Consider the following 16,226-nt stretch of genomic DNA (forward strand, 5'->3'; position numbering starts at 1 on the left):
ACGATAAAAGAATCAAACCTAACCAATAATATTCCAAAAAGAAGAGCAGCTTACGTATTTTCTAACACAAGTCATTGTAAACAAGTAGTTTCTCTTATCTCAAAGAAAGTGCCAGGTGGCCCTCCCAGGGATGTCTGCAGAGGGACTCATCTCCTCTATACAATCCTACTCTACAATTCTTCTCTATAATTCCTACTCTACAAACCTACTCTACAATTCTACACTACAGTCCTATTCTAAAATCGTAGACTGGTTGGTGGAGGAAATGGTCCACAGATGATTATCTGTCTCCCCTCCACCATCCTCTTCTTCACAAGCAGTGGCACCAGGCAGAAAGTAGGCTCGACTGATGCCACCAACAGATACTGCCCAAAGAAACAAAGAAGAAATTACCAACAATAAACAAGGAACAATGAATTTCCAAGGTCAGTGCTTTACAGGCTCAATCAGGATTCCTCTGGTTCATAGAAAGATGAAGATGTGGGGAGGTGGAGGGCTCATCTGATGCCTTGGACTTGAGTGGAGGAGGAGCCCATCCCTGGCACACTGTTTCACCTGCAGCCCCTTCACATTTTACCTGCAGGAGCTCCTTGGCAGTCCAGCGCCGAGCCTCATCTGTCTGCAGGCAGCAGCTCAGGAAGTCCCGCAGCAAAGGAGAGAAGAGGTCGGGCTGCTGCAGCTTTGGTCTCCCTCCGGTGGCTATCAGGAGCTGAGGCTGCACAAAAAGGAAACACGAGGCTCCACCTGCTTCTTTCACATCTCTAACTGCTCTCCCAGATGTCCTTTTTTAACCTCCACTCTGCAGTGGCAGTTTCTGCCCTGGCAGAGAGGCGGAGATGAGTTTGTTATACCAACAAAATCCCCAAAACCCAAAGCAGCCACAGCTTCTCCCACATCCAGGGGTTGTTGCCTTGGCAGGTGATTTCATTGACTGACCTCGTTAGTGGGAACTACTTCAGCAAAAGCAAGTGTGTTTCCCTAAGGATTCACACCAGCTGAACAGGCTTTTTGGAAGAGGGACTTGACTGTGTTATCTAACACTACTATTTCCAAGGGTAGTTACATGAAAGGCATCTTGGAAGTGCTGCTTGGTCCCTTAAGCACAGTGGCCATAAAATAAAGCTCATTAAGTTTTTGTCCTCTTCTGGCTCAGAAAAGGAAACGGATAGCAGAACTGCTTGGAGATGGCTTTGGTGATTGTCCTTTCCCTTTCTGTTTTCATTTTCCTTCTCTTTCTCCTTCTGCTTTTTCTTATTCTTTTTTTGTTTCTTACTTTTCCTATAAAATTGAAACTAGGATAATTCAACCTCTAATGTGAAGGATATTTATCACATATCTAATTATTTCACTGAAAAAATCCTTTCCTTCAGAAACAGAGCTCCAACAGGGCTCAAAAAACAAATAAGAAATAGCAGGCATGGCTGGAGGCCAAAGTGGCAAGTAGCTGAACTAGTTCCCTGCCACTTCCCTTCCAATGCTACCAAAACTACAGCACATGTGCTAAAATGTGCAAGGGACATTTTACAAGGGGACCATGGTGGAAGGGGTGCCAGCAGATGACAATGGGATTTTGTCCAGTGGCACACACAGTATGGCACAGGTGAGAAAGACAGCGGCATCAGGAAGTCTTTGCACCTTACCCACACAGCAGTTTCATTCCAGTAGGGAACTTCTCCTTCCACCATTTCAATGCCCACAATTCCAAAAGACCATATATCCAGTTTAGGGCCATATTGTTGACCTGTCAGGACTTCAGGTGCCATCCACCCAGAAGTGCTGGTCACGGAGTCCTGTCTTCTCTGCTCAGGGCTGAGCTGAGCTAAGAGGCCAAAATAGCTGTGGAGAAAACAACACACCATGAAAGCCAGCTCAAATTAGCAAACCAGGCAAAAGAATTCCCCACTCTCACTCTGAGAATGTGCTGTTGATGAATGTCCTGGAGAACTGTCAGTGGGGATTTAGCCAAAGGAGTAGGGAAATGTCCACTTCCAAAAATAACCTAGGTTTTTAAATGCTGCTCACAGCAGTGGCCTTTATTCCCCTGAAGGTTTAGATTCTATCTCCCTCCCTCTGGAAAAGACACACACAGACCAACGCCACTCTTTACTCCTTGTGGTTCTTTATCATACCTCTGTGCACATTGCAACTGTGCCTTCAGCTCAGAGCAGGGGACCCTGCACTGCTACCAGCACCATTTTTGGGGAGCTGGAAGTCACTCATAGCAGCCCAAAACCCCACATCCCTGGAATGCTGCCTCTGACCAAGAATATACTGACCCAGCTTGACAGAGCCATCGCTTCTGAGAAGGATGTTGCGGCTCTTCACATTTTGATGGATCACACACATTTTGAGAAGAAAATCCAGGCCTTGCAGGCACTGGGAAGGGAAACAGAAAGAGGAAAAGGCAAAAATTAGTGATGGGAGTTCATCCCACAAGAAAGGAAATAACTCCAAATAACTCCCTTTCCACGGGAATAGGGAGTCATGACAGAACACTGTGCCATTGAGAGGAAGAGCATGCTGCTCCAACACTAGCAGAGCAGGACCTCTCTAAGGAAAGGCCCGTCAGCTTTTGAAAGAGCAACAGCAACTGCTGTTGTAGACCGTCCCCTGCAGACCAGCCAGAATGCCTGCTCCTGCAGTGGATGTGCTCAGAATGCAACAGCACTTTGGGTGCACTATTATCCTCTTCAGCTGAGGACTGTGAGAAAAGAGTCTCTCTTTTCTCTTTGTTGTTTGTTTCAAATCCTGCCAGCAGCACCTTTGCTTTCCCAGGCAAGGAATGCAGTGCACACAGGCTGGAGGTAAACATTTAGAGAGGTAGGGTGGAGAACAGCAAATACAAAGAGACAGAGTGAGGATACAAGAGCAGGAGATAAGGGTACAGGAACAGAGTACAGTGAGTTCTGGGGCACTGGTAGACAATTGACTTGAGATGCTCTAGCTTCCCCATAGCATTCTAGCAACACAGAAACAAAGCTTGGCACATGAAATCTCTCCAGTTCTGAGCCCCACTTTCCCAGACAATCCTGCCCAAGGCCCTGGAAGCACAGGTGGGATCCCTGACCTGCTGACTGACAGCTGCCATCTCATCTTCAGACAGGAAGGTCCAGCTGATGACATTGCTCAGAGTGCCTCCATCCATGTACTCCATCACCAGCCAGAATTGCTTATCCACAAGGTAGCTGAAAGAAGGAAACAAGGGCGTGGATATGAACATGCATGACTACGTTGCTGTTTGGAAAAGGGTTGATTCTTTGTTTCTGGGTCTCTTTGTGATGAGAACAGAATAAAAGGAATAGACATTCCCTCTAGGCTGTGTAGTGTTTGCACTCTCTGCTGGCTCAAGGAAAATGACACATCTGGGAAAAAGAGATGTGTTAGATGACCAGTAAGGGAAAAATGCAGTATAGTAACAGATCAAGAAGCTGTCACACTGTGTGTTTCTGGAAAAAAGCGCCTAGTGTCCCTGGCATGCACAGTAATGGAAAAGAGGGAACACAATCCAAGGGAAATCCTTGTTAGTTTATCTGCATGTAAGAAGACACTTGAAACAACCAAGCCCCAAAACAATGGGGTGGCAGTGAATTTACAGGCTATTGATTTAGTAAGATACAGTTAATCCAGTTTTTGGAACAATTTTTAAACTACGTGGACCAGGGAAAACTCATGCAGACAAGATCCACTCTCTTCCCATCCATAGTGAGGGTGAGCAGAACAATAACAATTTACTAATAATAACAGCTGTCTTTTCTGCCAGGGACCAAAGTGGGGTTTTACCTTGTGTGTTTGCAGTATGTAAACAAACAGTCATGGAACAAAAGCACAACAACTCACCAGTCTAAATATTTGACCAGGTTGGGATTCCTATTCTTCTTGATGACCCTAAGTTCATCAACTTTTAGTTCCCTCTTCCTCAGTTGGTGGAGATTAATTTTCTTTATGGCCACCTAAAATGACATTCACCATCAGTAACTTGAGAAGTTGATGGCACAAGACCACAGTGCTCGTGAGTGCAGGATGCACTTGTGATGGGTGAGGGTACTGCTGGAAAGTCTGAGGGGAGGCAGACTACACCCACATCAGGGAGAACAGAAGGGGAATTGCTGCAGTGGGTGAGGGATTTGAGATTGGGACAGGGGAGTGAGGAGGAGGCAGTAGGGGGATCAAAGCGGTTGCGGGTCTTGAAAGGAATGACACCGAGGGCTCAACAGAAGAGACTGAAGGGGGAACTGAAGTGCCCAAGGGGAGACCTGGGGCAACTGGCAGAGGGGTTGAGGCATTTTTGGGTAACCAGAAGGAGAAAGATAAGTAATCGAGGGGACACCATCTACTACTAGTTCTATCTTCCCCCTTTCTTTTTGCTTTTGTAGTTTGCTTGATTTTCATGGACTGTGGCACTTTTTTTCCCAACAGGCTGCATAGGAAAACTGTTCCATGTCCAGAGTTTCTCAGGTTCTTAAATAGATTTAACTGAGAACACATCCACGGATCCCGTGTTCCATAGCAAGGCCACTCCCCTTGTAGGTCTAAGTTAGGCCAGACTTCTGGACAATAAAAAATCAGTTTTATTTGGTCTAGACCGTTGGTGGCCTCCCGAGTGTCCCATTAATGCAGTATCTGTACAAGAGAGCAATTAGGTGGAATACTCTTTACTTTCTTCCGGTTTCCTTTCTGGCAACTCTCTGCCTTTCTCCAACGCTTTCTGGTATCTATTCCTTTTGCCTAACCAGAAAATCACTACCTAGTAACTCAAGTCAGGCTTTTACTAAAATTTTAAGGTGCCCTTACCCAAACAGAAAACTACAGACACGCAACACAACTGTTGAACTAAAAATTTACCCTTTCCTTAAACTCGGGAACCTCTAGACATCCAATGCAGGAATTAAGACTCTTTAAAACTCTCTTCACCTACTCAGTTTTACACACAGATTTCCTTTCTCCCCAGGAACATGCTATTAGGGCAAGGATGGAATTCACTCACACCAGGCCTACAGGAGCAGCATGGATCCTTGTGTGTGACTCTCACTCATGGCTGGGCCTCCACATGCTCAGAGCCACCCAGCCACGTAGCCTTTACAAGGGAGGCCTTACCCCTTTTGCCTCCCAGCTCACATTAAGCATCTCCAGGGGACCTGGGGTGGAGGGAATAGAAAAGACAGTGTGTGTTGGCCTTCCTTTGTCCCCAGGAGATGGCTCACCCACTCCTCAGGGCCTTGTTAGGCCTCTCTCACTTCCCTCGTGGCCGGCCTCCCTACAGGAGTTCTGAACCTCAGTGCTCACAACACCTCCCTCACTTCAGGGCTCCGGGCTACCAGCCCCCGTCCCACTCCTCGCCACCTGCCCCCCCCACCTTACTCCCATCACCGCTTTCTTACCTACTCCTGGTGCTCCTTCACCTCTCCTCACATTCCAGCTCCACCAGCTGTCCCCACAGGGAGCTCAGCCGCCTGCTCCCAGCTCCTCTGCAGGGGCAGCTCTCCTCCACGAGCCCCCGAGGTGCCCCCAACTGCCCACAACCAACTCCCTTTCAAAAGCCTTCACTGATCACAGCTCCACCTGGGGCCCCAGGAGGTCACACACACCAATGCTGCTCCCACAGCACAGCCTGAAGGACAACACCAGCTCAGCTCTGCCCCCCAGCTCCTCCAGGGCTCCCACCCACACCACATCAAACCAAATCCTCGCCTAGGGCTGTCATAGGAATCAGCTGCTATTCAAGTCATAGCAACAAGACAAAGAACACTCTGGTTGCTGATTTGATGTTCTTCACTGTTTTGCTGACTCAAAAATGTCATTTTCAGTCTTTAGTTTTACACTGGCTCGTTGTTCTTGGGGTCCTTTTATTCCTAAACAATTCTGGATGTCTCGAATTTGCATGTAGCCTTGGGCGCACAGCCTCTTGGGAGCAGCAGAAGTGATACCCCAAGGAGGGGCAGACAGTGACAGGGTAGGTTCCAGAAGGGGTACAAGCTTTGACTAACAGTTAATCTTAGGACATCAACATTTAACAATTAAAGCTTAACAATCCTGGGACATTAACATTCAACAATTATACCTTAACAATCTTGGAACATTAGCATTTAACAATTATAGCTTAACAATCTTGGAACATTAGCATTTAACAATTAAACCTTTAACAATTAAATAGCTCTTCAACAAAGGACCTGTTTGGGGATTCCATTCCCCACACCCTGGGTGTCTGTAAACGTCCATTTAAACAGAGGGCTGAAAGGGGGGGGGGGGGCGGGGGGGGGCTCTGCCCACCCTGTGCTGCTCCAGGGCTGGGGCTGGGCAGGCAGGGGCTGCAGAGCACCCGGGGAGGGACAGCCTCAGCCCTGGTCACCGTCTTGTGTGTGTCTGCCTCAGCCCTGGTCACTGTCTTGTGTGTGTCTGCCTCAGCCCTGGTCACCGTCTTGTGCCTCCACCAAGTCCAGCTCTGAAGGCAATGTGTTGCTGTTTTGCCAGCAGGCAGGGGCAGCACCAAAGACACCAACGCCAACTTATGGAATAAGTGTCATTTAATGAAGTGCAAAGCAGCAATGAAATACAAAAGGATAAGCTAAGCAATGCACCCAATTATTACTGCAAAAGATTGTCTGTAGAGACTAGGAAAGGTACATCACCAGTGGCCCTAATACTTGACCATCATCCTGACACACCCGTCCCCTGGGGAGCCCCTGTCACAGCAAAGGATTGGAGAGGCACTGCCAGGAACTGGAAACTCCTGTGCAGTTTGCCCACCCTCACGCATGGTCGCCACCTTTGCTGTGAGAGGCACAGATTTTATACTGTTGAATAAACAAGCCACCATAACTTGTATTGCGGGAACATCTGCTTTCATCTTCCTCTTGGCTAGGGCTCAGGGAGGAACCAAGGGAATTTACTGTGACCATATAACTTCAGGAAAAAACAGACAGTGATTTTGTGGCCTTGTCTGGCTTCTAAGTGTAGAGAGGTAAATGCCTGTTGCGCTGACAAGCAGATTCATACATATACTGGTAATGATCATCCATATTTTGCTAATGAGTGAATATATATATAATATTTGGCTGGAGGTCATCTTTGGCTCAGAGCTTGTTGTTCAGCCTTAGTACTTCACTGGAATTGTCCTTTTACAGGCAGTGATCCTGTCCCCTCAGCTGCAATGGAATCCTCAGCTGGTCCCACAAGGATTGCTCAAGCTCTGGATGTGCTGAGCTCCTTGTGCATGGAGTCATCAGTCTCTTGGACAAGCAGATTCTCTGTCACAGTGTACAAAATTTTTCCCTGGGATCCACCAAGGTAAGAGGAAAGGTCTCTGCAGCTCTGACGTGGAAATTGTCCTGCTGGGTGGCCTTGGCTGTGAGTCTGAAGCACAGCAGCTCTCTGGCCCACACGGTGCTGCAGGCAGAGCTGGCTGCTGCCTACTCAAGGCTCAGGTAGGTGCTTGAGCTGCCTTGCTGCACGGCCAAAACCATCTCAGTGCTCAGTGGCACCTCCCGACCCCTGGTCTCAGTGGGGTCCCCCTGGCAGTGTCAGAGCAGTGGCTCGTCAGGGTCGGTGCTGCCCGTGCTCTCCGCCCGCCCTGGCCACGGCAGTCCTGGCCCGCAGCCATGCACTCACAGGGAATGGGAACTGCTGCCTGTGGCTTTCTGAGCTGCGCTTCTGCTGCTGCTGCTGAAGACACCTTGATGAATGAACTAGTGGGACTATGGGCCATATTGGCCTGTGATAGCGAGGTCATGAAGGCAGAGGTGCAGATGGTCCCGTCCAGTCCTATTTCTGCATATTTCTGGAAACCAAAGAATCTCTCTTGATCCTGTGAGGCGCTGAGTTTGCAAAGTAATGGCTCCTTTGTTGTTGTTTTCCCTCTGGACAACATCCATATTTAAAGACAGCTGAACCTCTCTCGAGACTGGCACCTCTGATCATTGCAATAAATCAATGGAGGGAGTTCAGGAGGTGGTGATGACTAATTCAGGATGGCTCTCTCCAGTTCAGGCCCTGAGTAGAACTCAGAATAACAACTTTTATTAAACCTGAACTCCATTGGAAGCTTCCCTTCTTGTCATCCTGTGAATAAGCTCTACATTAACTTTCTGAATTGTCCAATGTTTTTTTTTTTTCTTCAATTTGGAAAGTTCTGATTATGGTGGTTGTGATATGATTAGGAGTTGGTGACGGTTCTCCTTCTGCCACCCAAATTATTTTTTGGTTTTTTATTTCCTTCATATATATTCATAGATGTATAGACTATTGCTGTACGGTTACATAGTTCCTAGGTAACTTCAGTACTTTTCCTCCCCTGATAGGCAGAAAGACAAAACACATTCCTAAGGCTCCTATCCTATCTTGCTTCCTCTGGGAACCAAGGTTAAAACACATTGTCAGGACACTTTCTCATAAAATGAGTGTAGCCCATACCGCTATTAGCAAGAAAGAGGGGCTCCAGAGGAGGTGGATTGAAAAGGGGGAAAATATCCTCATTATTGTGCTTCTAATTGGGAATTCTTGTCAATTATGCTAATTTTCAAAACTTATAAAACCAAATTTGCCCTATGTGGGGTGGACATTTTTCCGTATCTGCCCCTGGAGGCCTCCAGTTAGAGACCGGATTTGATATTACCTCCTATTGCGTAATATTGTCACAAAAGTGTGTTCTTTTGTTTCTCAGTCATTAGGGCATCGCGTCCTCCACACTGCAGTGCCTGCGGAACACGGCACACCTTCCAATTTTTTCACAACCGTGGTACTTCTCCAGGAGGCAGAAAGTGCAATTGCATTTCCAAAGGCCAAGAGCCGATGAGGAGTGGGGCAGCCGGAGCATCCTGTGCACATACAGGCCTGCAGCTGTGACTCGAGAGCGTTTTGGTTCCTGCCCAGCGCAGCGGGTGCGTGTCCTCTGCGACTGCTGCTCCTTCCCTGGTGCCCATGGATAGTAGGTACAGGGTTCTGCAGGGGGAATGGAACAGGATGGGGACATCTGCTGGCAATGGAGTGCAGTGGAAAATGTCAAAAAAGTGTTTGACTGTAACAACCTGTGAATTCCTGAAACTTTACCAGAGAGTTCTTAGTCCTGTATTCCCTCATACCAATGATTGATGTGTGCAAGTGGATATCTTAGTCCAGAGTGGGCTAAGTCCAGAGAATAGAGTGGGCCTTCTGAGAAGATCGCTGCAATGTATTTAAGGGGAATCAACTGGTTTTAGGAGGCTTTTGACCATCAAAGGATAGTTTAAGACATGGGATGTTCCCCAGATGACCACCAGGGACTTTTAAGAGACCTTTATTCTAATACAAATAATTCTGTGGAAATGATTTATAAAAGTAAAATTATCTGCAGAAATGCTTAGCCTATGTGTTTGTGCAAAGTAGTGAATATGCCTTAGTTCCATGGATACAAAATAGTAGGTGCCGGAAAAAAAAGCAATTCCTTCTCTCTATCCCTGTTAAAAAGGGATCCAGAAAGAAGAATCAAGAATCACTCTATGGATGTCTGCGTATAAAGAACCAAATACCAATGGAATGATCTGAAAATCCATGGAGCACAAGTTCTGTGCCAGTGGAGTCCTGGAGTTTCCTCAGCAGGCTTTGCAGGGAGTTCTTGGTTGAACGTGTGCCTCTGCTGCCATCCCAAATCTGCCCTTTCCCTGCCCAGCCTGAGTGCACGTGGGACATGTGCTGGGCATGGCTGGAGATTTTCACAATCAAAATCCTCCAGCACCATCACCTTTACACCTGCTCATTGCTTTGGACAGCACAAATCACACAACACCCATCTCAGCCGACAAATGTCATTTCTTGCACATTGCTACAGCCACACTGCTGATCGACAAACACACAAGAATATTGATTTCAGCTGAAAAATAGAATTTGTTACAAATTGTGACACCCATGCTGACAATACAGAACGACACCAATCTCTGTTAAGGTCAAAAAAAGGAATTTATTACATTAGTACAACAATGCTATAGAAATACATACAAATACTAACTCCAGTTAACAAAAAGATTAATTTATTTCCAACATCTACAACAACTCACTATACACAAAGATCAATTAAGTGTTGAACAACCTAATTTATTACATACTACTACAAGTGTACAGGCCATATAGAAATACAAATATATGCATTCCCTCTCTAAATAGATAAAACTATACCATTCTACAACTCCATACATGTTGAAATAGAACTCAATTAATACATATATACATATATATAAAAACATATAAACATATAACTATACACAGATGTAAAGATAAATTAAATATTACATATTAAATACAATATAGATAAACAGATATATAAAAATCCCTATCTATAAATTTAAAAATATCCCTGTGCCAAGCTAAATATCCATATAACTGCACCTGTACAAATACAGAGTTATTCAATTGGATAGAAATATAAATAGAATGACATCCAGAAATTGATTATTATACATCTAAAAATAAAACATATAGACCTATGCAAATAACAATATACCTATTTAAAGTGCCATCTTCCTATAACTGCATCAAAACAAATAGATACATATGTACAGAAAAATGTATTCAAAGGAAACAGAACTAAAAGTAGATAGAACAACATACATGTCTACTTAGACACATATATACACATATATGTAATTACAAACATATATGTATGTATATGCATACATATATGCATAGCATAGGTCCATCAATATAACAACAGACGTATAAATACAATGCTATACAAACAGAAACCCATATATGCATATTTCCATATAATTATCACTGCCTATGTGCAAGTCCATCTGTCTTGAACAAGGACGCTGAGCAGAAGGATTCCAGCAGCCCCAGCTCCAAAGCCTCTCCCTCGGTCTCCTCGGCCCGTGCAGAGCAGCTCTCCTGGACAGGGACAGCACATGGCACATCTGGGAAGCAAAGGGAACACGGAGTCAGGATCAGGCCCTTTCCCTTGGCAGTACCTGCCCTTCCATCAGGGAAGCGAAGAGAAAACCTCAGCACCTCCCCAGGAAGGTTGGAAGAAAAAGCAGGCCCAGCGGGCCAGGCTGTGGTGAGCGCAGCCGCGGCGGGACTGTCCCACAGCCCCCGGCAGCCCGGCACAGCCGGCACAGCTCCCGGGCCCTGCCGGCACAGCTGCCTTGCCCAAGGACAGCCCCTGTGCCGGCCGGGGCAGCTGCGCTGAGCAGCCCCAGCACGGGCAGGGCCCGCTCCTGCCCCGCCGGGCAGTGCCCACGGCCACAGCCCACGGCACCCTCACCCCCACCCTGCCTCCCCGGCCCTGTGCCCTCACCCAGGCTCTCACGGGGCAGCAGCAGCTCCCTGCTCGCTCCTCTTGCTCCTGCCCTTCAGCTCCTCCCTGCTGCCTCCTGTCAGTGCTCCTGCTGTCTTCCAGGCCTTCACTGCAGCTGTGGCACAAGTGGAGGCTCAGCAATGGCTTCCAAGGCCTGCCAGAGCTGCAGTCCCACAGCCCTCTGTGCTCCCTGATGGCCCCCTCCATCCCCTCAGCCCCGCCATGCTCTCAGCAAACGCCGAGTCCCCTTCAGGTTATTCTGAGCCCCGCAGTCCCCTCACCCCCCTCAGTCCCTTCTGACCCATCCCGTCCCCTTAGACCTGCTGCCAGCCCCTCAGCCTGTGCCACTTTCCTGTCACCTCAGTGCCACCATTGCCCTCTGCTGCCCCACAGCCTCAGCCCCAGCAGCACCTCCAGGTCACCGTCCCTTCAGTGTCACCGCCTCCTCAGCCCCCTCAGCCCCCTCAGTCTCACCGTCCCTCAGCAGCTCCTCAGGGGACAGTGCCTGGGGCCACCGGCAGCTCCCACCTCTCCAGGGACACCCGGGGCTGGAACTGCTGCTCTGCCCGGCCGCCAGCTCGGACCCAGCACAGGAGGAGGGGACAGAGGGGAAAAACAAGAGATGAGAAAGGCATCCGGCAGGGGAAAAAGAAAGTAAAAATGCAGCCTAAGCCTGCACAAATATCCATCTATCCACCTAAATATCCATATAACTTTAACTATGCAACTTCATCAATATTACTTCATATTACTTCCAAGTTTACATACTTACTTATCTTTACGTTATTTATAAATATTACTTGTATGTTTAAATATTTTGCTACGCATATATAAATGCACTCTGCCAATCTATAAATGTAACTGCATAGATATGATTCTATCTAATCTATAACTCGATATGTATATATTTAAGTATATAGGTCTATAAATATATACATGCATAAACACAACTCCATAAATCTATAAATGTAAATATAAGCATGTATAACTATATAGACACCTATACATCTACATATAAAAAGAGGGATTCCACCTGCCCAATGATCACTGGCTCTCCCTTGCTCCCTCCTTCGCACGCAGGGCAGCCCTCCTGGCAAGGTAGATCAGGTGGATATCTGGGAAGCAAAGGGAACCCTGAGTTCATATAGGCCTGTGTCCATCTGTTCCTTTGGAAGTAACTGTCCTTCTATCAAAGAGTGTAAAAGATGGCCTGAAAGGCAGACTCTCACTTGGGAATTGGAAGCCTGCTCTTTAAAGAGCAGGGATCCATCCAAGTGTTCAAACCTGTGGGTAGCACTGCAGTATCTTGATAAAGTCTCAGCACTCACAGCGCAAATCGCACCCAAATCCAGACCTTGAAACACAGACAGTCTCAGCTCCCACAAAGAAACCCAGCCTTGCTCTTTGTCTGTGCTGACAGAGACATCAGTCCTCTCTGAAATGGCTGAAGCTGAAGGCTGCTGGCAGCTGAGTTAGGAAACCAAATGGGGACACCCGGCTTGGGGCTGACACAACTCCCACAAGGTCAAGTTTACTCCTGGCTCTCTTGCCACAGCAGAGGACACAGTGTCAGAGCCTCTGCAGAAGCGCAGAGGGCAGGGCTCAGGGAGGTTGTGTCACTGCAGGATTTGAACTAAAGGCTCCCAGAAGCACCAATCCTACAGACAAGAATTCATCTCTTCTCATCTCCCTTCCTGTCACACGCAGGCTCAGAGCAGCTGTCCCACACCTCCCTAAACCAATGTGGGCTCTGTCCTTACCAAGCTCCTCGCGTTCCTGGGAACTGTTCCCACAGCTCGCGGCGCCAGGCAAAGCTCCCTCTGCTGCAGCCTTGGTCACAGGCTCCCCTCCTGAAGACTCAGGGGCAACATTAATATTCCCCTTGAAAAAGAAACACAAAGAAATAAACCCTTCTTACCAGTTACACAAGACATCTGGTCCAACAACTCTGTGGCTCACATACTTCATCTCTTGTTCCTAACAAGAAATGTGGATCCCAAAAGCCTTGAAAAGTCAGAAAGATTTGACTTCTCCAACATGGTCCAAAAGCTGTCAAAGCTGACAGTGTTGAGTGTGGGGGTGACACTGAACACATAGATTGGCTGCTGAGGAAGGAGTCCTGCCAGCTCCTGGCACAGGGATGTGCTCCTCCCTCCACAGCCCTCTGCAGAACAGTCTCACCCAGGCTGCAGCTTTGCAGGGACTGCGTGGGAACACACAACTCTTCCCACACACATGCCCAACAGCAAGGTGACCGAGCTCTGGGACATGGAGAGCAAGACTGGCCAGTTTGCCCAGTGGAGGATTTCCCAGACAGAAACTGGACTGCAGGCACCAGGTTACTGAGAGGGCAAGAGCTGCAGCTCCAGCCCATCCCCAAACGCAGCTCTGGGAGCACCTACACACACAGCAGGGCTCACACAGCAGCTGCAGCAGCTCCAGCCCAGCCCTTGCTCTCCCTTGGCCTTCCAACACCAAAGAGGCAGAGCCCACATCTGCTGCTGCAGCAGAGGCACCTCTCGCATGCCCCTCCCTGCAAGGGACACTTGGCCTTCTGTAGCATTCTCCAAACACTCCTCTCTTCTTTCCCATCAAACAAAGCCTGGTTGAATGCACAAAGCTTCCACTTCCTCACCGCTAAAGCCCCTGCAGAAGGCATTCTGCCAGGGAAAAGGAGCACCCAAACTTGGCCAACACAGGCTGACAGCTCTTGTCCTCACCAAGGGCACACACTTTTTCATTCCCCTTCCCTTAGAAACCTTCCTTTAGCAAGCAAATCCTTCCCTGTCCATTCACAACTGAATTCAAGAAGCCTTTGCTTCTCAGCCATGTAACAACTTTCCAAAGCTCTCCGTCCAGTCCCTTTCATCCCTCTTCAGTGCACTTACCTGAGCACAGGGAGACTTTTCACGTGGGGAGGACGAAAGCATCTCTTCCAGTGTCTCAAGCACCATGTCCAGATCTGGGGGTGGCAACTCTTCTTCCCCAGGAGTATTCCAGAGCCAGCTGGGAGCTCTCCATGGTGCATAAGCAGCACAGCCAGCTGGAGCACTGGGGGCTGAAGTGCCTGGATTGGCTGCAACAATTCAAACGCATGGGTCAGGTTCCAGAATGCAGCTTTGGGACACTGAGCTCTATGCTGCCTTGGATGAAACATCACAAGAAGCACACAGCAACCTCACTTCCAGACCTGTGTTCAAATTTCCCAGGGAATGGGAAGAGTGACTTCTAGCTCTTGAGAAGTCTTTCTTCTAAAGGGTGTATATGTATATTAAAGGATGGATTCTAAAATTGATCTACACATACAAAAAAACACATGATAATCACTGCCTTTTCTATCTCCCCATTAGCTTTTGGATTTGGTGGCTTCGCAGTTTCTCATCACAACAAACCACAGAAAGTGGATTCACCCAGGAAGAGCCCAGATCTGCAGACACACATGCTGAAATTAAAGTGTGAGTTTATTCTAAAAAGCAGCCTTGTGGGTGAGGCTGTATTCGGCCGCTGCAGCTGTTCTGGGAACACACAGAGCTCACTGAATTTTAATAGCATTATTTGAAGGAGAGACATCCTAGAACACTGCAATACCCTATCGGACTCCTAGTTTGGCTTCATTCCGAGAAAGATGGCCATTTACCTTGCACTGAGCAGTTGTAGACAAAGGGTTTTTGTTCCTTGCCCTTGCACCCCTACAGATTGGCTGTCTGGAAAATGCCCAGAACCCCCTCCAAATCTGCAGCAAGGACAGGAAAAGCAGACAGAGATGGGTTCTGTTTTCATGGTTCCACTTCCTAGAACACCTACCCCTTTCCTCCTCATTATCACTTGAGACCTACCCATGACAGAGCAGTGCAGGGAAATATTTTAAGCTTAATTTTCATGACCATTCTGAAAAGCAAGGTTAGAAACTATTTCCCTACCTGATGGGCAGTAGGTTGGCAAGTGCTGCTCAGGAGATGCGCAGCTGCTCCGCTCCCGAACTGTCACCAAAGTGCTTTGCTGGTGCACAGGAACCGGTGGAACAATAAGCTCAGGCCGGAGCTGAAATCTGTACGTGCCTGCCTCCACTGATCTGGACTCGCCAAGAAGTCCAGAGGTGACAAACACTTTCTCAGGAGGTGCTGGGGAAGCCTGATGCTTTTGAGCACCTGCACTTGTCCTGGAGGTGCCTGGAGGCACCTCTGCATCCTCAGGTGAGGCAGCACTGTTGGCTGGGATGTGCTGCCCTGAAGAGGTGCAGCTGCTGCTCTCTCCAAGGGCCCTGCAGGCAGCTTCAGGCTCGATGTGAACCAGCGGAATGGTGAGCTGGTGGAGATTAAATCTGCGCAGGAGCTCCCTTGATGTTTCCACTGCTAAAGCGCCAGAAAGTCCAGAGGAGGCACAGACTTTCTTGGCAGGTGGTGGGGAAGCCTCAGACTCCTGAGCACCTGCACGTCCCCTGGAAGAGCCTGGAAGCAGCTCTGCATCCTCAGCTGAGGCAGCAGCAAAGTTCTGGCATGACGGAGCTATGCAGCAGTGAGGGAAGAAGAAAGGAAGCAAAGGAAAGCCTGGGTCACTAGTGGTCTTTGCGTGTGTTTCCCTTGGCAGCAAGTGCACTTCTGTCAGGGAAGACAAAAGCTCCCCCCCTGCCAAATAAGGTGAGAAAAAAGAAGAAGCAGAAAAGAAAAAAAATATTCTGGGGCTATTCAATACCCAGTTCCTTGCCTACTTAGCTCTCCCCTGTTCATTCAACTGCCTGGGAAAAGTGTCCTGCTGCCATTCCCTGGCAGGAAGCAACTGCCAGGAACCCAACTGCCAGGTGTCTTCCCCTGCGCCCCAGAGGAGCAGGAGGCTCCCTCCGGCTGGGCCTGACCACGACCGAGCCCCTCGGCTCACACGCACTCACGGAGAGCTCCCCAAGCATCCCCGGGCCGGGCACGGAGCAGCAGCGGCCACGGCGCCCGCAGCTCCCACCCCGTCTCAC

The 16,226-nt window shown here is 48.3% G+C and overlaps 1 protein-coding gene across 1 annotated transcript; it reads right to left on the minus strand.

The window, feature by feature from the left end:
- Nucleotides 1-231: 231 nt before the first annotated feature.
- LOC134056893 (serine/threonine-protein kinase PAK 3-like) lies at nucleotides 232-8,915 on the minus strand. Its single transcript, XM_062513849.1, has 8 exons — nucleotides 8,823-8,915; nucleotides 3,838-3,950; nucleotides 3,068-3,185; nucleotides 2,284-2,376; nucleotides 1,910-1,944; nucleotides 1,641-1,836; nucleotides 571-619; nucleotides 232-365 (listed from the first exon to the last, which is right to left on the minus strand). The coding sequence occupies exons 1-8, from the start codon at nucleotides 8,913-8,915 to the stop codon at nucleotides 232-234; spliced, it is 831 nt and encodes a 276-aa protein (XP_062369833.1).
- Between the last annotated feature and the right edge of the window lie 7,311 nt (nucleotides 8,916-16,226).

Source organism: Cinclus cinclus, chromosome Z (assembly GCF_963662255.1).
Source record: "Cinclus cinclus chromosome Z, bCinCin1.1, whole genome shotgun sequence".
NCBI lineage: Eukaryota > Metazoa > Chordata > Aves > Passeriformes > Cinclidae > Cinclus > Cinclus cinclus.